The sequence below is a fragment of the Ostrinia nubilalis genome, chromosome 17 (assembly GCF_963855985.1).
Source record: "Ostrinia nubilalis chromosome 17, ilOstNubi1.1, whole genome shotgun sequence".
Taxonomy (NCBI): Eukaryota; Metazoa; Arthropoda; class Insecta; order Lepidoptera; family Crambidae; genus Ostrinia; species Ostrinia nubilalis.
In genome coordinates this window covers 10,248,102-10,271,458 of record NC_087104.1, presented here as the reverse complement: position 1 = coordinate 10,271,458, position 23,357 = coordinate 10,248,102, and the positions used below count along the sequence as shown (strand labels likewise).

The window sequence follows — 23,357 nt, the reverse complement described above, 5'->3', positions numbered from 1 at the left end:
TCAAATTGAAATTGTTTATTTATGGAAATAGGCTCTCAAGCACTTTCTTTTAGTGTAGGCACAGTCCATCAACTTATACTGATCAACAGCCCGACCCAACTATAGGCCAACTAAAAATCGGTGGTCTGTGCCTAGGCTTATATTACTACAGACAATCATTTGTATGCATTTGATTACTTCTGTAATTGATCATTAGACTGAGCTGAGCAAACTGTATTAATTAAACTTAATAGCAAAGTTGGGAATAGTTGTCAAGAATAAATAAAACCAAGATTGAGAAAAAAAAACAGTTTATTTCGGTAGCGGGTCGTGTGTCGGTGGCATCAGTCCTGCGCGAGGAACTCTCTTTCTAGCGCAGCTCCCATGAGGTTCCAGGAGCTGTCATCGTCATCGGGCGGCTCGTCGTCTGACGGAGGCGTAGACGGCCGCTTCCGTTTCCTAGGTTTGGGCTCACCATCTGTAAATAAATAATTTTATTGTAATATATTTAATCAAGCCTTAAGTGTACAGTCAGCGTCAAATAGCGGTTCGTGACAGCCAAAGTAGCCTACAAGTAAGTAAGGCAAACAGAAACAATTAACCAAGTGAAAAAAATAACTAAGAAAATCTAAGTTCAAATTGATTAATGGGATTTTTGAATGGTAAAGGACGTAAGCTATTAATTTTCACCTGCTATTGGTGTTAATGAATTCTAATCTTTGTATGTAGGTACACACGGCCACACTGTTCTATCCATTTCCGTTTTTGCTCTCGCTCTCATCAAAAGGTGATTCTTTGCGATAGAACGAGACGACATGACCGGCAATGGGTAGTTAATACTGTTGTCGATAGTACATCGCATTGTACTTACCTAAATCTGAATCACTGGATATGTCATCATCTCCTTTGTTTAGTAATCTATGAGACAAGAAAAAAACAGTGTAAGTCATGGTGGGATATAAAACATTATTTTGAATACATTTCACCATTTTCATGTTTTGATTATTACTTTATTTACCTGTCTTCTGTGTCTTCATTTTCAACAGATATTAGTCTGTCCTCTGGTGGATTTTCTTCGTCATCTAGGTCATCCCCTCGATTTTTCGTTTCCTCATCTGAAGAACTCTCATCTGATTCATTAAAAATATCTTCAACCTAAGAGAAACATGTTTTCAGTTAATGAGGGTAATTTACTTATAAAATGCATTATCATTACTGTTTGATAATGGTAATAAGTTTGTAAAGATTGTCCCAGGCCAGTGTTTCGATGTCCTGACGTCGGACGGCGTGCGGCGTCTGACTACATATCCCCCAGCCTGAGTGTCGTCGGCGCGGGCTCACCTCGCGGTCCATGTCGGCGATGTCGTCGCTGGAGAAGGACAGCAGCGGGTTGAGGGTGTCCATGAAGCGGCCGGAGGGCGTGCGGCGTCTGACTACATGTCCCCAGCCTGAGTGTCGTCGGCGCGGGCTCACCTCGCGGTCCATGTCGGCGATGTCGTCGCTGGAGAAGGACAGCAGCGGGTTGAGGGTGTCCATGAAGCGGCCGGAGGGCGTGCGGCGTCTGACTACATGTCCCCAGCCTGAGTGTCGTCGGCGCGGGCTCACCTCGCGGTCCATGTCGGCGATGTCGTCGCTGGAGAAGGACAGCAGCGGGTTGAGGGTGTCCATGAAGCGGCCGGAGGGCGTGCGGCGTCTGACTACATGTCCCCAGCCTGAGTGTCGTCGGCGCGGGCTCACCTCGCGGTCCATGTCGGCGATGTCGTCGCTGGAGAAGGACAGCAGCGGGTTGAGGGTGTCCATGAAGCGGCCGGAGGGCGTGCGGCGTCTGACTACATGTCCCCAGCCTGAGTGTCGTCGGCGCGGGCTCACCTCGCGGTCCATGTCGGCGATGTCGTCGCTGGAGAAGGACAGCAGCGGGTTGAGGGTGTCCATGAAGCGGCCGGAGGGCGTGCGGCGTCTGACTACATGTCCCCAGCCTGAGTGTCGTCGGCGCGGGCTCACCTCGCGGTCCATGTCGGCGATGTCGTCGCTGGAGAAGGACAGCAGCGGGTTGAGGGTGTCCATGAAGCGGCCGGAGGGCGTGCGGCGTCTGACTACATGTCCCCAGCCTGAGTGTCGTCGGCGCGGGCTCACCTCGCGGTCCATGTCGGCGATGTCGTCGCTGGAGAAGGACAGCAGCGGGTTGAGGGTGTCCATGAAGCGGCCGGAGGGCGTGCGGCGTCTGACTACATGTCCCCAGCCTGAGTGTCGTCGGCGCGGGCTCACCTCGCGGTCCATGTCGGCGATGTCGTCGCTGGAGAAGGACAGCAGCGGGTTGAGGGTGTCCATGAAGCGGCCGGAGGGCGTGCGGCGTCTGACTACATGTCCCCAGCCTGAGTGTCGTCGGCGCGGGCTCACCTCGCGGTCCATGTCGGCGATGTCGTCGCTGGAGAAGGACAGCAGCGGGTTGAGGGTGTCCATGAAGCGGCCGGAGGGCGTGCGGCGTCTGACTACATGTCCCCAGCCTGAGTGTCGTCGGCGCGGGCTCACCTCGCGGTCCATGTCGGCGATGTCGTCGCTGGAGAAGGACAGCAGCGGGTTGAGGGTGTCCATGAAGCGGCCGGAGGGCGTGCGGCGTCGCGGCGCGGGCGGCGGCGGGCTGCTGCAGTGCGCGGGCGGGCGCCGCGAGCTGCTCTGTGGACACGCGCGGTGGTTAACGTGGCCGTCGGTGTACGGTCAGCGTCAAATTGGGTATTTGACACCACCAATCAATTGACGTACTTTTTAAAACTGTCAAAACGACACTCTCCCATAGATTTTGTACGGCGATACTAACATGTGACGTCACAATTTTATCAACTCAATGAAACTACTTTTTACAATTATTTTAATGCAACCAAAAATCGTAATTTACAGGTAATTAAAAATTAATTAAGTTTTTAAGACCAGAAAGAAGTGTCTTTTTAAAAAAGTTGTGGTTTAGAATTATTGGCGAATGGTGTCAAATACCCAATTGTTCGTGGCACCTAATACCCAAAAAGTTCGCAACACGTCTTTGTTACAATGAGGGTTTTCGCGAATGAAAAATCCGCCAGATGGCAATACGTAGACGGGAGGTCCAAATGCTGCATGATTGGTGGATTTTGACATATCTGTCAATGTCATGCCAAAAATAACCAATCATGCAGCATTTGGACCTCGCGTCTATGTATTGCCATCTGGCAGATTTTTCAATCGCGAAAACCCTCATTGGAATAAGGTTGTGTTGTCAACTTTTTGGCCACTTTTGAGTGTCACGAACTATTTAACGCTGGCTGTACATCAAAGAATCAGGGTCTTGGTGAAATTTTTATGAACTCTAAAGAGTCTGCTTGTGGATCACGGCTGTATAAACACAAACAGCCAATAGAATTTAGTCTATCTCTGCTATGAATGATGAAACTGGTTTGATAGTGAATCGTTTCACAATTATGGTATCGTGCCGGCGTCACCACGTGCAGCTCCGCCGGCCGGTGGGAGCGCCGGCTCGCGTGCACTCGGCCGGAGCCGGCGCCGGCACGGTACCTGCGCGGCGCGCTGCAGCGGGAACAGCCGCTCGTCGACGTGCTCCCAGCGCTCGGCGCACGCCCACAGCCAGGCCGGCGTCCCCACGTGCTCCGCCGGCCGGTGGGAGCGCCGGCTCGCGTGCAGTCGGCCGGAGCCGGCGCCGGCACGGTACCTGCGCGGCGCGCTGCAGCGGGAACAGCCGCTCGTCGACGTGCTCCCAGCGCTCGGCGCACGCCCACAGCCAGGCCGGCGTCCCCACGTGCTCCGCCGGCCGGTGGGAGCGCCGGCTCGCGTGCACTCGGCCGGAGCCGGCGCCGGCACGGTACCTGCGCGGCGCGCTGCAGCGGGAACAGCCGCTCGTCGACGTGCTCCCAGCGCTCGGCGCACGCCCACAGCCAGGCCGGCGTCCCCACGTGCTCCGCCGGCCGGTGGGAGCGCCGGCTCGCGTGCACTCGGCCGGAGCCGGCGCCGGCACGGTACCTGCGCGGCGCGCTGCAGCGGGAACAGCCGCTCGTCGACGTGCTCCCAGCGCTCGGCGCACGCCCACAGCCAGGCCGGCGTCCCCACGTGCTCCGCCGGCCGGTGGGAGCGCCGGCTCGCGTGCACTCGGCCGGAGCCGGCGCCGGCACGGTACCTGCGCGGCGCGCTGCAGCGGGAACAGCCGCTCGTCGACGTGCTCCCAGCGCTCGGCGCACGCCCACAGCCAGGCCGGCGTCCCCACGTGCTCCGCCGGCCGGTGGGAGCGCCGGCTCGCGTGCACTCGGCCGGAGCCGGCGCCGGCACGGTACCTGCGCGGCGCGCTGCAGCGGGAACAGCCGCTCGTCGACGTGCTCCCAGCGCTCGGCGCACGCCCACAGCCAGGCCGGCGTCCCCACGTGCTCCGCCGGCCGGTGGGAGCGCCGGCTCGCGTGCACTCGGCCGGAGCCGGCGCCGGCACGGTACCTGCGCGGCGCGCTGCAGCGGGAACAGCCGCTCGTCGACGTGCTCCCAGCGCTCGGCGCACGCCCACAGCCAGGCCGGCGTCCCCACGTGCTCCGCCGGCCGGTGGGAGCGCCGGCTCGCGTGCACTCGGCCGGAGCCGGCGCCGGCACGGTACCTGCGCGGCGCGCTGCAGCGGGAACAGCCGCTCGTCGACGTGCTCCCAGCGCTCGGCGCACGCCCACAGCCAGGCCGGCGTCCCCACGTGCTCCGCCGGCCGGTGGGAGCGCCGGCTCGCGTGCACTCGGCCGGAGCCGGCGCCGGCACGGTACCTGCGCGGCGCGCTGCAGCGGGAACAGCCGCTCGTCGACGTGCTCCCAGCGCTCGGCGCACGCCCACAGCCAGGCCGGCGTCCCCACGTGCTCCGCCGGCCGGTGGGAGCGCCGGCTCGCGTGCACTCGGCCGGAGCCGGCGCCGGCACGGTACCTGCGCGGCGCGCTGCAGCGGGAACAGCCGCTCGTCGACGTGCTCCCAGCGCTCGGCGCACGCCCACAGCCAGGCCGGCGTCCCCACGTGCTCCGCCGGCCGGTGGGAGCGCCGGCTCGCGTGCACTCGGCCGGAGCCGGCGCCGGCACGGTACCTGCGCGGCGCGCTGCAGCGGGAACAGCCGCTCGTCGACGTGCTCCCAGCGCTCGGCGCACGCCCACAGCCAGGCCGGCGTCCCCACGTGCTCCGCCGGCCGGTGGGAGCGCCGGCTCGCGTGCACTCGGCCGGAGCCGGCGCCGGCACGGTACCTGCGCGGCGCGCTGCAGCGGGAACAGCCGCTCGTCGACGTGCTCCCAGCGCTCGGCGCACGCCCACAGCCAGGCCGGCGTCCCCACGTGCTCCGCCGGCCGGTGGGAGCGCCGGCTCGCGTGCACTCGGCCGGAGCCGGCGCCGGCACGGTACCTGCGCGGCGCGCTGCAGCGGGAACAGCCGCTCGTCGACGTGCTCCCAGCGCTCGGCGCACGCCCACAGCCAGGCCGGCGTCCCCACGTGCTCCGCCGGCCGGTGGGAGCGCCGGCTCGCGTGCACTCGGCCGGAGCCGGCGCCGGCACGGTACCTGCGCGGCGCGCTGCAGCGGGAACAGCCGCTCGTCGACGTGCTCCCAGCGCTCGGCGCACGCCCACAGCCAGGCCGGCGTCCCCACGTGCTCCGCCGGCCGGTGGGAGCGCCGGCTCGCGTGCACTCGGCCGGAGCCGGCGCCGGCACGGTACCTGCGCGGCGCGCTGCAGCGGGAACAGCCGCTCGTCGACGTGCTCCCAGCGCTCGGCGCACGCCCACAGCCAGGCCGGCGTCCCCACGTGCTCCGCCGGCCGGTGGGAGCGCCGGCTCGCGTGCACTCGGCCGGAGCCGGCGCCGGCACGGTACCTGCGCGGCGCGCTGCAGCGGGAACAGCCGCTCGTCGACGTGCTCCCAGCGCTCGGCGCACGCCCACAGCCAGGCCGGCGTCACCACGTGCAGCTTCGTCGCCCGGTGAGAGCGCCGGCTCGCGTTCACTTTTGCTGTTCCTGGGGAACGGAGAATATAGAAATAAATTAACTACGTTACTACAAAATATTATGAAGCTTTAGGATCGGATCGTGTAGCATTCGAGCGACACTGCGCTGCTTGTCACTTACTAATGACGCTCCAGCGCCGCACTAATGGGACACCATTGCTCAAGTGTGGCCGTAATTTCTCCAAAATGCGGAAAGGGTCAGGACGTGGTCAGGATGAGATGGGTCAAGGGAGAAAAAGTCGAATTATTTCCGGGAAAACCCCGGAAAGCTAGTTCTAGATAAACGCGCACCTCGCGCTGAGACCCCACTATCATAACAGATGTACTGTACTTTCAAATCATTCAACATAGTTCATATCACTTTACGAAGAACAACAACTCATAGATTAATCGTATTATCTTTAACGTTCATAAGTGCCAAAATACTGGTCAAAATTGAATAAATATTTTTAATTTTGATTTTGAATAATGAATTACAAATTACTGAGTATTCTATTCTATGACGATAGCAATTAATATGTACCTGCTCTCACTGCAACCAGATGCGTGGTATTCTCCGTGTAGTCCTGCGTGACCTCCGCGCCCAAACTCCTGGCTACCTGGTAAGCCCGCGAGGTTTCCAGCCGCTGGTGCGTGGGCACGAGACCACTGAACACCAAGCTAGCACCAGCCAAGACTTGGCTTTTTACTTCGGGGATGATGCATTTTAAATCCGGTATCTGATTGCTCTTTGTTTCCTCGTAGAGGTCGTAGAAATGTCTGGAAAGAAAGTTGGTGTTAGGTGTATAAATAAGTTATAGATCGTTTCATCAACGAAGACGTGTCTCACCAATTTTTGGTCGAGGGAAGCGCGGGGTGCGGGGAGTTTGATCCGAGCGTCATTATTGTACTGTGCGTGTGCACTCATAGATAATTTAGCGTGTACCGATAACTTATCGGCACGCACGTGTTATCGGCGATAACACTCAAACATTAGCGGAAGAATGGTAGGGCGCGTCTTCGTGGATGAAACGATCTATACCTAGTCTTGTTAAAACTTAAAGGACACTTCAAATAAGTTAGTTCATATTACAATAAAGACCTATTGTAGCTGTTCAGAAAAATTAACAGGGTCACGCCGCGCATTTATTTTAGATCAGAAATTCATATGTACTCGTATGGGTTTTAGTTTGTCAAGAGCTTGTGATAAGATACTCACTTGTGTATTCTTTTAAGTATATCATCTAAATAAATTAAGTAATCGTCCGGATCTTCAACTTCTATCTGCCCATCTGAAGTCTCAACCCACTGAGGCTCTGAACTTTCTTCCATCTTCTCTTCTTCACTGGCCTTTTCTTCTTTTTCTGTTCCCTTTTCGCTTTCTTTCTCACTGGTTTCAGGAACAGATTTGTCCTCACTGGTTTCACTATCTTTTGTTTTATCTTTTTCACTATCTTTTTGTTCCGTTTCTTCGTCTAAGGTGGGTAGGTTCGCGGTTGATGCTTGTGCGCCGTTTTTACCACTAGGGAGTTTCGATTTCTCTTCTGTTTCAAACAAAAAAACACATTAGTATCATGAAGAAGGCTAGACTTGTTATAGTTCTTGCAACTTATGAAGGCGAGTGAGCTTTACTGTGTGTTTTAATGTCTATCAAAACTGGAAAACGAACAGTAGCAACCCAACACACATGTAAAGCTCACTCGCCTTTGTGAATTGCAACAACTATACAAGAAATAATGTTGTCCTCGTATCTGTCTTTCTTGCAAGGCTTAACAAAAGAAAGTCTTCAGCAGGACTATTTATAATCTTTGGATTATTGTGATGTTACACAAAGTTTATAATGTAACCGGTATCTTAATCCAACTAATGCTTTCAAATGGCGGACCTAATGCAAATAGGAATTCTCTACCAGAGAACAAGCAGAGAAAGTGAGGAATAACATCAATTGAGTACCTGGTAAAGGCGGTGGCGCGTTGATATCGCCCGTGGACTGGAAGAAAGAGTAGGGCCGCACGTGTATAAGGTTGGTGGCGTGGCGCCACACGTCTTCTCTGTCGTCTATTATGCAGACCATGTTGTCGCCGCATGGAAACAGCGCTCTGGGGGAAAGAGAAATGTAGATGAAAATAACTGCCAAGTTATCCAGGCAAATGGGCCGATAATGATAGTCTGGTACAGTCCGCGTCAAATAGTTCGACACCCAAAGTGGTCTAAAAGTTGACAGCAATTTTCAATTGTAACAAAGACGCGTTGCGAACTTTTTGACTACTTTGGTGTCACTTATTTCCCAAGATCACATTACACTATTATTTTGTTGTTTTCCAAAAAATTGCTGATGTTGAAGAAATGACACAAAAATATTGTATTGCTTATAGCCATGATAGATGAACATAATTTCACAACATTCTAATTAGATCATTGTTATTTTAGCTGACAGTTAGATTTTACAGCAGTTTTCCATAAATTAACATAAAAAGTGATTAAATAAAGCCAAATCATCACATATTTATTGGTTTACCAGTTAATTATACTCACTTTAAATTAGCAGCTTTTGTTCTAGCATCAAAGCATTCATCCCTTGATAATATTCTATGAGAAAAGAACTTCTTCTCAGGGTCCAGAAGGTCAGCAACAGCATGAGCATACTGTCTTGCTCCGAATGTGCACACATGGAGTTCGTAGTTTTTAGCCGCAGACTCCAGGAATTCCTTTGTTCCTGGCCTTAGTCTGGTGTGACACCAGCGACCAGGGCTGCCAGGCCCACGTAAGAAAAAATGTAGGACACCCTGAAAAAAGATTTGATTAAGTACCCATTACTAAATTGATTCTTTAAAAACTTAAATGTGTTATGATTATGATTATGAGATATTTTCTTTTTTTTTTATGCTAGACAAGGCATAGATGGTCTTTATGAATTGTTTATGTTGAATTTAAGCTTATTTAGTTTATAGCCATTGGTGTTATTAAGTCCATATTTAAATAAAGTACATGACATAAAATAATTTTCTTTATAGGATTTTTTTTGTTTACCTTCAAGTTTGGTGGAACATTGTCATTGGTGGTGTGCACCAATGTCTGATCCAAATCAACAAGCAGCACTAGTTTCTTGTCCTTAAGTAGGCGTTCAGCATCTTCACGGCCAAGTTTTTGAGCCAATTCTTCGGAAACCTGGTAATTTGAAGAGTTTTACAATATCAAAAGTAAATACAATTTCCAGTTCCAGGCCCAAAAAGATCCATAAATCTTAATTTAAATAAATAGTAGAATATTGAATAGTAGGCAAATACACTAGCAGATTTGGGACATACTTGTAACCTTGTTGGTGATCAAATAAATAAATAAATAATGGTTTAATTAAAATTAAGTTGTATGCTAAACATATTTTTTTATGAAAGTGACTTTCAATTAGACTAGAAATTAGAAAGGTAGGTAAATTACGTATAAAATGTGTTCTTTTCTTTCTTACCTTCAGTTCAGGTATTGAGTGAACCATGGGTACTACAGCCACGTCTCGATTGGGGCCGTCGTCGCTCCGCAGATCTGCCCCACATTCTGCACACATCTCCTTCATCACAGTAGAATGCAGACATGCTTCTAACTCAGCTACTATGGATCTGCAAAACAGCAAAATTATACCTTCAAACTTTTTTTACAGACATCTCAGTTGTAAAGGTGTGTCAATTGCCGAATTTAGATTTAATAAAAAGTTTTGGCAAGCAAATGAATAAGTTTCTTCAGCAATTTAGCATAGATTTGTTATTGCGCGCCAAAAAATAGGTGATTACACGCGTCAATCAATTTTGCCGCGCAAATTGTAGATGCGTACGTATGACGTAGGTACTATGACAATGTGTAGGGTATACAATTAACGATTCTTTACAAAAATGTGGCTCAAATGTAAATAAAATTTGACAGGATTAATTATTTTAAATAATCTACAAGCTTTTAATGTGACGTCACTTACCCAGGCTCTGAAATGTCTCCTTCCTTCACCTTGATCGACGATAGGGTACCAGCACGCGCCGCTTTGTATTTTTTCAAATCCGTGTTGCTGCCTGACGAATCATTGTATAAAAATAAAATCTGACCTTGCGAGACAAAAGCACCTTGTTTTACTTTCCACTTTATCACTTTTACAGGCTTTTCGGATGGAACAAAAATAGGTATAGTTTTGTCGGCCATCTTGAACGGATATTGGCCTTTGGTCATTAAATGGCCATCTTTTATTGGCTGGATTCGAGTATTTTTGGCGGTTTGTTAGTATCTACCAATGAGAATTCAAGAATAGGACAATCAATAAGCGCGAAGCAATTTCCAACCGGAAATAAGGTTAGGATAACGTCAAAAATATTGAATGTATTCGGATACACTGTAGATATCGTTATTTATAACATTAAACATAAAATTACTATTTTTGAGTTTTAATTATATTACTCACAAATAAACAAAATTCAATTAGCGACATTAAATAAATATGATCTCTAAAAACACTGCACATTAATTATCCCAAAATCATGTGATATTGCAAAACTGTCTGTGTTTTTAATATAATATCTGTGACACTCGTGACATTACAAGAAGACAGCGGTAGAGTAGTGTTGTACGTAAGTATTACTATTATTTTATCGATTGCTTGCTTATTTTCTTGGGGCAAAGGATGATGGGCAACAATGTATGGAAAGTGGTACCCGCTCCAATAGCCATAACCAATACATATTTCAAAAGGCCTTTAGATGTAGGAAAATGTCTGCCATACCGCTTAATATGTAAATCAGACCCTTTATTCAGATTTTTCATTATAGGTTTAAAATAGTTCAACAACTGTGTAACTTTTTATTAGTAAAGGGGATAGTATAGTAATTTAGATTTCACAAATTATACAGAAAAATGCCCAATGTGACAGTTTTCATGTAGAAAGATGGTCGAAATTCGACATTTGTTTTTTAAAGGATTTCAACGGATTCGATCAAAAAGTGACACTTATCTAGACCTAGAGCCGGACAAATTACAAAACGTGACATATTTTATAATTCTGTTCTGAAAATATCTATTCACTCTTGTTTTTTTTTTGTATTAAACCATTTTCTAATATTGTTATAAATAATCGAAATTCATAGTAGCATTAAACTATCGAATCTACTATGTCGACATTTTTACTTTGGCGATTGCATCACATCACTACAGTCTACAGCAGAGCAGCACAACAAAACAGTTTTTTCGTGGAGTAACGAGTTTGCTTTGATTAAACTACAAATTAATTTGTTTTCGTTTTCTTTTCGATCTGCGTTTAATGTAAAGTGTTTCTAAAGATGACTGAAGAAAATATCACTGTAAGCGACAATTCAGACACCGACGAAGGCGGTGCCCCCGAGCTTAGGGGGTATTTGAGTAAATGGACAAATTACATTCACGGGTGGCAGGATAGATTTATCGTGCTGAAGGATTCGACTTTGTCCTATTACAAAAGCGAATTGGAAAGCAATCTTGGATGCCGAGGTGCATTATGCCTGAAAAAAGCTAAAGTCAAGGTAAGAATGCATAGAAGATGGCTTTGTTTTTGCTGGCTATAAAAAATGTCCTTGTGGTGACTTATTTCCTCTTACTAACAGATTTAAAACACTTTTTAAATTGGTATTTGTGATTGGCCTTGCATCTCTTTTTATCATAATGAATCATTAAAAGTATTTACAATATTACAAGTTAGTATTTTGTACAATGTAATGATTATTTTTGTGTTTTAGCCTCATGAATTTGACGACTGTAGATTTGATGTGTCTGTAAATGACTGTGTATGGTATCTACGAGCATCTAATCCTGAAGAGAAGCAGCAGTGGATAGATGTATTGGAATCATTCAAAGTAAGTAAATACAAAGTAATTTCAGTTGTTGTTAAACATACTGATATTGCAATAATGTACAATAATATGCTTCAATGATAAACATTGGACTGCTGATTGTCTATTTTAAGTAGATTGATTTATCATTTGATTGTTCCCAAGGTCAGTGTCTGTTTCAATACACATCTATCACTAAATATTATGTGTACATGTGATTTTACGCATGATTCAATGTTGTAGTTTGTTTGGTTATTAAAAAGTGATTTAATATTGTATATAGTTATTGGGAAATGATTCAAATTCTAATCTGGATAAATTTGAAATATGTTTCCTCATCTAATATCAAATTAATGAATGTTAAACAAGCATTTTATATCTATCCAAATATTAAATCAATTAGTAGACATTTTTATGTTATGATTATAATGTGTGCGTACACAAATCCGATAATATCAGTGACTTATCAGCCACAAATGCTTGTATTGTGCCTCTACACAATACTATTGATAAGTACTTATCACTTATCTAATCAAAAAATGTGGCATGATTGTATGCACCTTAGCTTAATCTCAACAAGTTGAGTCATATTGTTGGAACTTTTCAATAGCCATTATAAATCATTTGTACAGTCATTAGGTGATGCACCATCCATTATAAATTTGATCTACCTTGGCATGTGTGACAAGATTTGGATTTAACCTCTTAAATCGTAAATAAATCCTACTAATATTATAAATGCGAAAGTTTGGATGTCTGGATGTCGGGATGTCTGGATATTTGTTACTCTTTCACGCAAAAACTACTGAACGGATTTTGATGAAACTTTACAGTATAATAATTTTTTATAACCCAGAATAACATATATTTTTTTTAAATTTATTTAATAACTTAAAGACAGTTAGCTACATTGAGACAATTACATTTAGATAGCTTTAAAAACCACTAGGATTTGATGTAAAGCTAACGAGTTTGCAGTGGGTACATATATAGGATATAGGCTATAATTTATGACGATCTGTGACAAACTAAATTTCACGCGGGTGAAGCCGCGAGCAAAAGCTAGTAATAGGGTAAATCCTTATTTTAACCAAGTAGTTTTATGATTTTTCTATGTAAGGGAATAATTTAAGTAGGTATTGTCACAAAAATTAAGGTATGACACTCACCACTCCACAGACTTGTTACTAGACTTAGATTTGATTTGATTGAGATTATTGATTAAGTTTCTTGATTCTGAGTCACATTTTTATAATGTTTTGACTTTTGAATCTGTAAAAGAATTTAAGATGTTTCATAGTCTATATTTAAATTTCAGGTTGAATCAGGATATGGAACAAGTTCGGACAGCAGCTCCAATGGAGGTGGTCTACGGAGACATGGTTCTGTTACTTCACTTCAGTCTACAGGATCCCATGGTAATGTCACAGCATAATACTTCACGATTTTTTCAATAAATGTATATCGGACATATTGTGTTCTCACTTCTCAGGTTCTATTTTTCTTTAAACCATCATTATTCTGGGAGACATTTTTGAGAAATAATGGTGAGAACTTGTATGGGATACTCATTATTTCCCAAGCTATTTTTAATTCATATTTTAAAAAAATTCAAGTATTTTTGTTGACAAAACCCCACCTCTCTTCATGTGGCAACTTAAACGAAACTAGTCGATTAGAAGGTTTGGAAAAAGACTGTTAGACTTAAAATTTCAGCATGCCTTATAGGGTATAATTTATTCCACAGGTCGCACGACACGTCGTCTTACCGAAAAGATAGCCGAGTTGGAGACGTACAATGAGCTGCTTTCCAAACAAGCGGTGCAGTTACAAAAGTACTTTGAAATGTGCGTCGCTTCGTACCCGAAGATCAACGACGACCCCAGCGAGGCCATAGACGCTGTCAAAGTTGCAGACGGTAAGTCTGTTGGTAAGCACCGAACCTTTTTCATTTTGGGCTATTTTGGTTCACTTTTGCATGCTGCTGGTTATTAAGTGGCAACCAATCAATACCATCCGTGCGTTTTATAAAAGCATAAGACGGATTTCAACGCTTTACCACAGCGCATTGTGAGCAGTTTTTAATAACTTATTTCGAAGTAATGCATCTTAATTAACTGAATATACCCACCTAAAGTAATACATAACGTCAGTCGGTGGTAATTGGCTAATTTATTTAATTACTGAAGTTTTGGTTATAATGATTTAATTTATTATATATAGTTTATAGTTTCCTGTTTCTGTGAAGTTTAAAGGAAGACTTCTTTCAATTTAACCAGGTTATGTACACTACATCATGCAAATGCTTTATTTTATTGTGTATTCACAAGATATAGCTCTATTATACTGATAGATAAGAGTTATGGATGTTCCAAAACAGCAATGTTGTTATGACTTGCAAACTTTGTCTTCATACGTGAAAAATACCTTTCTTTTTGTGCATGCAGTGCTTTAAATTCACACTAGGTGGCGCTACTAATATTCTTGTGCTGTATTTTATTTACGTCACTAATTTAAAACTGCATTCAACTTTTTTGTGAATCTGTAGTTATAGTCATAAGCGCGTCATATAATCTTTTTGTGTTACGTAGAAATAGAAATAGCTCTTGTTGCTTTTATTTTTCCGCTCAAAGTCCACACGTCCAAATTTCACACCTTCAATTGCTATCATGTAGTTTTCCGTCAAAAAACCTATTTCTCATATTCAATTTATTATTTTATCCATCAGGAACAGACCTAAGCCTCTACACTGGCGAAGTCCGAGCCACTAGCGCGTCATTCCGTGCCACGTGCGGCGCAACGCTCGCCACGCTCCAGCACTGCGCGGATCTGCTACGGCGGCGTGAAAAGCAAGCGAGACAGGCTGAAGAGCTGTACATGTGAGTAGTACAACAATCACACTGTCAAAATGACGCACTTATGGCCCACGCGACCCTAGCACGCTCCAGCATTACGCTGGAACGTATAGCTGTACGTACATGCCTTACACTGTTACAATGTCGCGCTTATGGCCCACGAGGGCGTCATTATGACGTGCGGCGCAACTCTCGCCACCTTGACAACTAACTAGCCAAAGGTATAGGTAAAATCAAAATTAATGAATGAAATATCTAAAAAGTAAATAAACACAGATAAAAATATAAAATGTTGGTTACCAATTGGCGTCTTCATAACCATATTGAAAAGAGTGCAAATGCAAAATTAAGTGAAGTGCCACTGTAGGCCACCACCCTTATCACCACTGTTGGGGTTCAGATCTACGCAGTAGACTGATATGACGAAGTAAAACTCCCTATGTCCACTTCAAAAGAATTTTTCATTTACTAAAACAACTCAATTACTTTTCATAGTTAAAATAACCGATAGACATCATAAAATGCTCCTAATAATACAGCCAGGAACACATAATCCCACTACATGTCAGTAATCTTTACTACCGCCCTATAATTAACCTCATGCCCCGAATAAAAAATATACCGAGTATACAGAAACAGGGTTGATTACGGTAATCGATCTTTGGACAATATAGTTGGGGCAAATGTTTGTTGAAGGTACACCGGAGCGTATCGAGGGTAGTTTGATGACATAATGCTAAATAATTAGACTTATAAAAGACAGTTTCTATAGTAATTAATATCTTTTGATGAATTAGAATATTTACTGATTCATTTTCGATTTAGATTACTGATCTGCTACGTCTAGAAACTTTAAACGTTTATGCGACTATATTGAATCGAAATCTATTATGCACTGTCTGGCTAGAGGAATTAAACTTATACATATAATAATAAGAAGGAATAGGATATAATAAAATAAGTTTTAAACCATTATGAATATTTTTGATAAAATTTTTAATTATTTATTTCTTTACAGGGCATTGAAGAATCAGCTGACAGAAGCAAGATTGGCTTCAAAACCAGGACCTGACCATGAGGTAAGTTAATTTTAATTCAAAACCTTAATTTTAATACAATTGGACATATTTAAATACTACGAGTAAACAATGCATGTTTCGTCGGTACAGTCGCCAACATATCAAACTAAATTTTGGTTTAAAAATTGTTCTTATTACAACTACATAAGAAGCTACAATGTTCAGCTTGATATCCCGTTGTCCTGTACTGTTTTGATAAAGTCTAAAAATAGTTATGACATTCATGATAAACGAGTTACGGGTTTTTCCCCTAACTGACAAATCTCAGTATGTTGTATGTGTGCGGATACAATGTTAAATGCTAGGTTTTTTGTCGGTTTGTGATAATTATGTCGTTAATTTATCTTTCCTAAATATATCATGACATTCTTAAACTAACCCCATAGCTGATATATTTTTTGCATGAGCGTTGAAATGCGACTTCTCATTTTAAACTAGCGTTTAAAATTAATGTAATTATTTATTTAAATAAAATACTTGTAATCGTATGTTTAAGTGGCGCCCTCTGTGCGCAAAGTGGCGGATTTACTGGTTTGTGTTTGATGCAAAAATGTTGTCTGATGTGCTGACAGCACTTTAGAAGAAAGAAAATGTTTATTCAGTATCATTTACTGACCTTTGATTAGTTTAATAGTTGAGGTTGGTTCATTGGGGCTGTCGTACGAATAAATTAATACTAAACGCATTGTTTTAACGCAATATTAATCAAAATAGGTCAATGCGTGTGTCAGACAAACAGATCTTGAGGCTGACTGAGACAATCTTCCAGAAATAAACATTACACGATCCTGAAGTACCAATCAAACGATTAAAATTATACACACTTTTTGCATCGTTTAACAAAAGTTAATGCTTTCTGTGTATGTAACAGTAATAGTATGCTTGCATTGTACTAATTTTATTGTAAATGTTACTGTATTTTTGCAGAACACTTTCTCCTTTTTTTAAGAAATTATATCGTCAGTGGAAAGGAAAAAATGCTAAAGCGCCATTTTGGCCAAAATGAGTTATATACATTGTTGGATAGGATTTTTTTTTCTGCGTCGATCTATCTAGGTTTCAACTCAATCCGATGACTTTTTTGGCGCTTTAGCACTCTGAAAATTGTTAGTATTTCTAAAATCACCGCCCTCGTCGCTGCTAAAACGACGTGTTTTCAGTGTTTTTGCAACAAGTGTCGCGTAAGGGTTTTTTTGCTGGCAAAATATTTTAGCTTTCACAACATTAAGTATTTTTTTGTTATTTAAGAACTCGAATGACTTGTTACTTTAGCAATTCGAGCTTTTTGAGTTTTATAGTTCATTGGTATATTAGTAGTTATTCATGGTTGTAGTTCAAAATGATTTGGCGTGTAAGCAAAAGTAAGTGAACAAGATTCGATTAATTTTGGCGCTTTAGCAAAAAGTAGCCTTTTTTTAATAAGCTTTAAAGTATTTTAGCGAAAATGAGAGCATTAATCAAAGCAAAAACTATAGTAGTTAAGTATTATTAACAAAGACATCTCAAACACACTTGTGACTATAAGCACACACTACGCACTCGGGTCACTCACAAGTGCCTGCAAAGATGCAAGAATGTTGCAACTATCCAAATAAATAATTTGCTCCCTGGGCACACATTTATGCCGGTGGATTCAATGCACTCAGTCATTGAAAAAAAGTGTTCGTTCGTTTCAGCCCGAACGATATCCACTGCTGGATCCCCCAAGGCCAGGCCTCCCCCAACGATTTTCACAAAGACCGGGCCCGCGCTCGCATCCAGGCACCTCCTGCAACCACCACCTCCAGATCGTCGGTCCACCTAGTAGGAGGCCTGCCCACACCACGTCTTCCGGCTCGTGGTTGCTACTCTTTTTCCAGAAATTTTCTACCCCTGCAGCCATCAGCTCTGCAAGCTATGTGCCCCGCCCACTGCCACTAGATTTTAGCGATTCTGCGGGCTATGTCAGTCACTTTGGTTCCCCTGCGGATCTCCTCATTTCTGATTCGATCACGCAGGGAAACTAAGAGCATAGCACGATCCATCGCTCTTTGGGCGACCTTGAGCCTTCTTATGAGGCCTATATAAGCGACCACGTCTCAGATCCACAAGCCAAGAAAAAAGGGTAACAAACACTATTGTATGGGCGCCGCGCCGTCTAATTGGCCTGCCTGCAGTGCTGCTCTATCAAGAAAATTTCCCAAACTAATGGCAGGATAAGTCTTTCCCTGGCTTCTTGAGGATGAAGTGAGCCGTCTTCCATTGTTTGGGGAAATACGCTATAGATAGGCATTTGTTTGCAATTTCCATTAATATCTCCCTTTCGCTACGAATAGCTCTGGTACATAAATATCGGCGGGAAATCATCCGGTCCCGGGGCTTTCTTTAGATTTTGCACGTTAAGCACGGCCTCCACTCCTGCCTCGGTAAAAAGGGGATCGTTTGCTGTTTGCTCTTCTAAAGTTTCGCTCTCTATCAGTTGTCGGAGACGCGTGTGGTGTGGTTTATCTATTGTCACGGAATCATCTGGATCAGCCGATTATTCTGGGCACTCTGCCCAGTCTTGCCGTTAAAACCATTTAGGAGCATGTCCTCTTGTCTCTGGAGCTTTCCCGATGACTCCATAGATTCCATCCCACATGTATTGTTTTCTCTCTCGTGTGTCGAGCAGAACTCATTCCAACTCTTTGTTTGCGCCTCGCTGGTCTTCTGTGCGTATTCTTGTTGCCGCACTTTCACCCAGACAGAGAGAATAGGTTATGGCGTTGTGGTCTGAAGTGACTAGCGTTCTGTCCACTTTCTCTTTAATCCTACCCAGTAGTGGCTTACTGCACGCTGACACATCCACTTTGCTTGTGCGCAATCTGCCCTGTCGATATTTTTTGAAAGAAGAAACTGTAAGCTTCACCTAAGCTTTCGGAAACGCTGCCCCACCATTGGTTCTAGGCGTTCACGTCTCCCCCTATAATGATGTTTTGGGTGTTTAGCTTTTTGATACCGCTTTGTGCGTTATATCTAAAGCTCAATTGGATTGTCTCCCTCATAATACACGGACACAATTCCTAGTTTTAGCCTGCCTGCCCCCAGTGTTACCGCGGCCTCCGTCTCCGTGACCAGTTAGGGGTCGTGAATGACTCAATCGGTCACCGAAGACTGAGTGACTGGTTTCTGCCGATTGAGTGCTAAGGTTATGTCCTTGTCCTCGGCTGCTTGCAGCAGTTCGGCAGTGGCTTGCTTGGAGCGTCTCAGGTTAGCTCAGATGATGTTGAGCTTTCACAAATCAAATCAAATCTCCCAAAAGACCACGGATACGGTCTTTTAGGAGATTTGAACTCTGCATGTTTAGGGTGTTCTTAGCAGTATGCTGTTCTGGAAAGCGCTAAGTAAGTAGTCCTACTTTTGTTTTTCTGGGCATTCATCACTTTATCACTGAATGCCATGTAGTGGTGGATGTTGGATGTGTCAGTTCTCGCCCTCGCATTTTTTCCACGATTGTGGTGTGCCTTATTTTCAGGCTGGACAGTTTAGCCATGAGTAAGTTCCTCTGCAGTTCCTCTTCCTCTTTGCATAGGGCTTTTGTATGTCCAAAACAGAGGCATTTGGCGCATTTCACTAGTGGGATCTTCTACCGGTCTTATCTCCAGACCTATGTGGACTGCCCCCGCCTCGAACAAGCGTTTGTAGAGAATGGGCGACACTTCCATCCATAGCATTGTAGAGTTTCTTATTTTGGGCCTTTAGATTGTCATCCTTTTCCACCTTTAGACCTTTGATTTTGAAGTCAAAAGTGGTTCTGACGGTCTTATTACATTGTCGCCGGTTATGCTCGAGTCCGTCGATGAGACTATCAGTGTGTGGTTTGGCTTTTTTGGTGGGATGGACATGGTGGTGGCCGCGTAAGTCACCAGCCACCATGTCCATCCCACCAAAGGTTCCCACCAGTGGTTAGTGGTGGTCATTAAAATTGTTAAGTGTCCCTACGTTTGTTCACTATAATTCAAAATATAGTAATTACCTACCACTCCCGTACCCGGTTAGAAGTAATGACAATCAAATTATGCATGATGTTAGGATAAATTAAGCATTTTTTGTCATAAAACATAATACCTATTCAATCTATAAGCATTACTTTTGCTTAAAATGTTTAATGTAGTAAGAGTTTAGTAACATTTGCTTATATTCGTTCTATAGGGTCTGCGTAAGTAAGCAAATATTCATGTAAGCTCCATGGATAATATCGCTTTTACGCATTTTTTCGCTGGCGCATGCGACTATCTTATTTTGTAGTTTAGTAATTTATCTTCGACTTACTTATTAAGCTGTATCTCACTAAGTATTTTTTCTCTTTTATCAAAAAGGTTGTTCAAACTATTTAGCACTTATTGGTTGCTGGATATTTGATTATAAATGGAGGTTAGCAGTTTTACCCTGACTAACATTTAATGAATTTTCATAACTCTTTTTCTAAAGCGACACCTATTTTACGATCTAAAAGAGCTACAAACCTGGTGTTTTCATTAAAATATAGGCAAAAAATCAAGAACACGATTGCATTTTAAAAGAACTGTTTAACATTAATATCAAAAGAGATACGAATTTTTTTCGTAAAAAAAAAACTTTGATCCTCATTTCCCACAAGTACGGTTTTGGCGCTTTAGTCTTTTTTCCTTTCCACTGACGATATGGAACCAAATTTGTGTATTTTTTTTAACCGCCTTCAACAAAAGGAGGAGGTTCTCATCTAATTTCGGATGGTTTTAGTCGAATTTGGTACTTCTGTGTATTGACATTACACCCTGTAAATAAGGAATTGTTTGAGATTTAAATTCTTCCCGAACCAATATTACAACTTTAATTTATAATGTTGCAATTTTATGTCTGTTGTATTTAATATATTTTATTATATTCATCATAGTTTATATCTAAATACTTTTGCTTATGCCACATTTGCTAGTAAAAATGAAAAAATACTCTTAACGTTAAGTGTAAACTCTATTCTCTTTTAGATACAGTCTGCTAAACAGTGATATGTTTACAGATTTGACAAATTCGAACTTTATTACAAGCAAAATAAGATCCAACATTTCTGTTGCAGCTGTTGCTTTATTTGTGGTCTTATCCAATTCTCTACAAAGTTTATATTAACGTGTAAGCGCAGTGCGTTCATTTCGCGTATAGTTTCGAACTAGAATTTCAGTGGGTGCTTGTAGTCTTATGCACCTGCAAATAAAGTCCACAATCAACATAATTGTATCACCTAGCCAGCGGTTCTCCTCGCCCAATCGTTTAGAAGCGTCGTGACCGCGCCTTTCGGCGGTTGTGTGATCCGCGTTATTTTTTTGTTTATTTTCTTTCGCGCCATTTCATAAACAAATTCATCTATTTTAGTGATTTTATCAGTGACCTCGGTGCTATCCTATCAGACTGTGGTTATGTTTAGTGCACGTTTAGTTCTCTAAATACCAGGCACAATGAAGTTTAAGATTTTCAAGAAAAGCATTCGTCAGGTATGCGTGTTGATTCAGATGTTTTGTTATTGCGTGAAATTTTTTTTTCAGTGAATGTGAATTGTTTTAATTGGGTTTTTGTGATTATATTGGCATTTTGTGAAGTTTTAGTTAACTTTGCTGGTAAATTACATTTTTTATTTAATATTTATTGACTCCTGGATTAGACACGAGTGAGATGAAGGCATTTATGTAAAGTAAATAATGTGGGTATTTTTAAACCTACTTAAACTGGGTATTTATTAAATCAGCCTTCGAAATCAATAATAATAACCAATAAATATTGTACATATTTCCCAATTGCATTTGATTCCCCAAAAAATTTCTGTCAATGAAAAGCTATTGTTATCGTTACTCTTATTGAAGCTGAAGTGTCTTAAATAGTAAAGCAAGTTCAAATATTTCAAATACAAGGAAATGAAACAAATGTTATATTCCCTCTTCCTGTTGAAACAGTTAAAATATAAATTCAATAAAACGAATAATTTAATTATCGTATGATACATTTTCATGATTGGAATGAGTCATACAATACATAGTTGTATGTGTCAGACGTGTTTGAAACTTTATACGCATACATATTTATTATGTATACTGGCAACAAATAAAAAATAAATGACTATTCAAAACAAATAATAGACAAATGAGTAACGTAAAAATTCAAAGTTAGCGACTGATACTGATAAAGTGCTACTAAATGCAAATTGCAAACCCATATGAATGTATTGTATGTGATAACGATAAAAAAGTACATAGGTATTCGTCACCAAATTTCAATGAATTACAGGTTTTTAAAATACCGGTATAAAGAATGAACTTTTGGTAAATTCTGTTTACAATTTTGAAAGTAGGTAGGCTAGTACACAAAATTAAATGTGGGGAGATTTTGCTAATACTAAGTTTTATGAAGGTAAAGTAATACAGGGTCACTTTTCAAAGTTTTGCCAAATTTTTAGGGGCGTCCCAGAATCAGTGAAATAATCGATTTACGAAAAAAAAGAATGTATTTTTAATGATAAATGGATATTGGGCATTAAAAGTCAATCAAACTGATTTTGTGTAGGTTAATGTATCTAATAAAAATTGCTTAAATGTGTCATAGTTTATAATGAAGAAAGGGAAAAAAGATGACACGAAACCCTCAATGCATGGGACTGACTTGCACTTGACCGATTTTTTTAATCGAAGCTCGAATCACCGCGAGATAGTGTGCGTATGCATTACAGCCGGTTTCTGCAATGTCGCGTCGATTTCCACCTGACGTCTGACCCACTTGCCGTACCGAGAAATGCTGGACGACTCGAGATATATTATGGGAGAAATTCACGGTCATGCACATTGAGCTCGATCAATACATTCAGGTTGTAAAAAACCTACCTACCTATCCAATTATATGGGTTTTTGAGGGTTCTCCTCACAAAAACCTTAGCAGATGGGTAAATCAGTAAGTAATGAGAAGCGAATATTTTCATTGAAAAGGATTTGAGTACTAGAATCATCTCTTTTGGATCGTATAGTTTTTTTACATACTGTTTAGGGTTTACATTTTTCCAATAAGCTTTTTATTACAGCAAACAAAAAAAAATCCTGAAGTTTTTGGCTATGTAAGAATAACAACATACCTATTACATACAGAAATTATGACAGTGACGAAACGATTTACACATTGACTGTTTGTTTAATAAGATAATGTAACAAATAGTAACGAGTTGTTTACGCTAAAGATACGCTCCTATCACGCGACTCGCCAGCTTCCTTCAACTATAACTAGTATAAACTTTCTTTCTAGAAAGTCCCAAGATATGCAATAAGTTAACAGCAATCCAACAACTTCTATAGACGGTAAAACGTTTAATTAATATCTATTTGCTTCTGCCAGGTGTTTTTATTCTCACTTCTGTTTCACAAATACTTTTGATTGTCTGTTTGTATAGCATTATAGCAATCAATTTTTACACGGTTTACTGCTAGTTTTATAGAGCGCTGTTGGTTAAATTTTTTCGTGGTAATGCTACCACCTTTTTACAAATTGATGTTTTCTTATAGATTTTATTTGAGAAGTTATTCTTGAACATTTCAACAAAATTCAATTAGTTTAGTCGAGGCGATTGCACTCCGCATTAATTATCACAAATAACTGTTGATTTTCGGTGTGTTCATAA

At 43.1% G+C, this 23,357-nt stretch overlaps 2 protein-coding genes across 2 annotated transcripts in view; one reads left to right on the top strand and one right to left on the bottom strand.

Moving 5' to 3' along the window:
* Positions 1–273: 273 nt before the first annotated feature.
* LOC135080042 (uncharacterized) lies at positions 274–10,264 on the bottom strand. The gene is made up of 12 exons (XM_063974713.1): positions 9,906–10,264; positions 9,408–9,555; positions 8,972–9,109; positions 8,477–8,727; positions 7,895–8,040; positions 7,161–7,485; positions 6,486–6,721; positions 3,523–5,972; positions 1,321–2,652; positions 998–1,134; positions 851–897; positions 274–457 (listed from the first exon to the last, which is right to left on the bottom strand). The coding sequence occupies exons 1-12, from the start codon at positions 10,148–10,150 to the stop codon at positions 324–326; spliced, it is 5,589 nt and encodes a 1,862-aa protein (XP_063830783.1). The 5' UTR covers positions 10,151–10,264; the 3' UTR covers positions 274–323.
* An 868-nt stretch (positions 10,265–11,132) lies between these two features.
* Positions 11,133–23,357, top strand: part of LOC135080249 (ceramide transfer protein-like) — a 33,569-nt gene continuing 21,344 nt past the window's right edge. Inside the window, exons 1-6 of the mRNA XM_063974932.1 lie at positions 11,133–11,469; positions 11,683–11,799; positions 13,094–13,193; positions 13,523–13,705; positions 14,504–14,654; positions 15,649–15,709. Of these exons, the coding sequence (XP_063831002.1) occupies positions 11,251–11,469; positions 11,683–11,799; positions 13,094–13,193; positions 13,523–13,705; positions 14,504–14,654; positions 15,649–15,709 (831 nt within the window). The 5' untranslated portion in view covers positions 11,133–11,250. The remainder of the gene's footprint in view (positions 11,470–11,682; positions 11,800–13,093; positions 13,194–13,522; positions 13,706–14,503; positions 14,655–15,648; positions 15,710–23,357) is intronic.

What these genes read in the sequence shown, in the direction of transcription:
- LOC135080042 (XM_063974713.1), bottom strand. Translation starts at nt 10,150, where the DNA reads ATGACCAAAGGCCAATATCCGTTCAAGATGGCCGACAAAACTATACCT. An exon ending in AATGAAGACACAGAAGACAG is followed by an intron (nt 898 to 997) that starts GTAAATAAAGTA and finishes CTTGTCTCATAG; the next exon opens with ATTACTAAACAAAGGAGATG. An exon ending in ATCCAGTGATTCAGATTTAG is followed by an intron (nt 458 to 850) that starts GTAAGTACAATG and finishes ATTTATTTACAG; the next exon opens with ATGGTGAGCCCAAACCTAGG.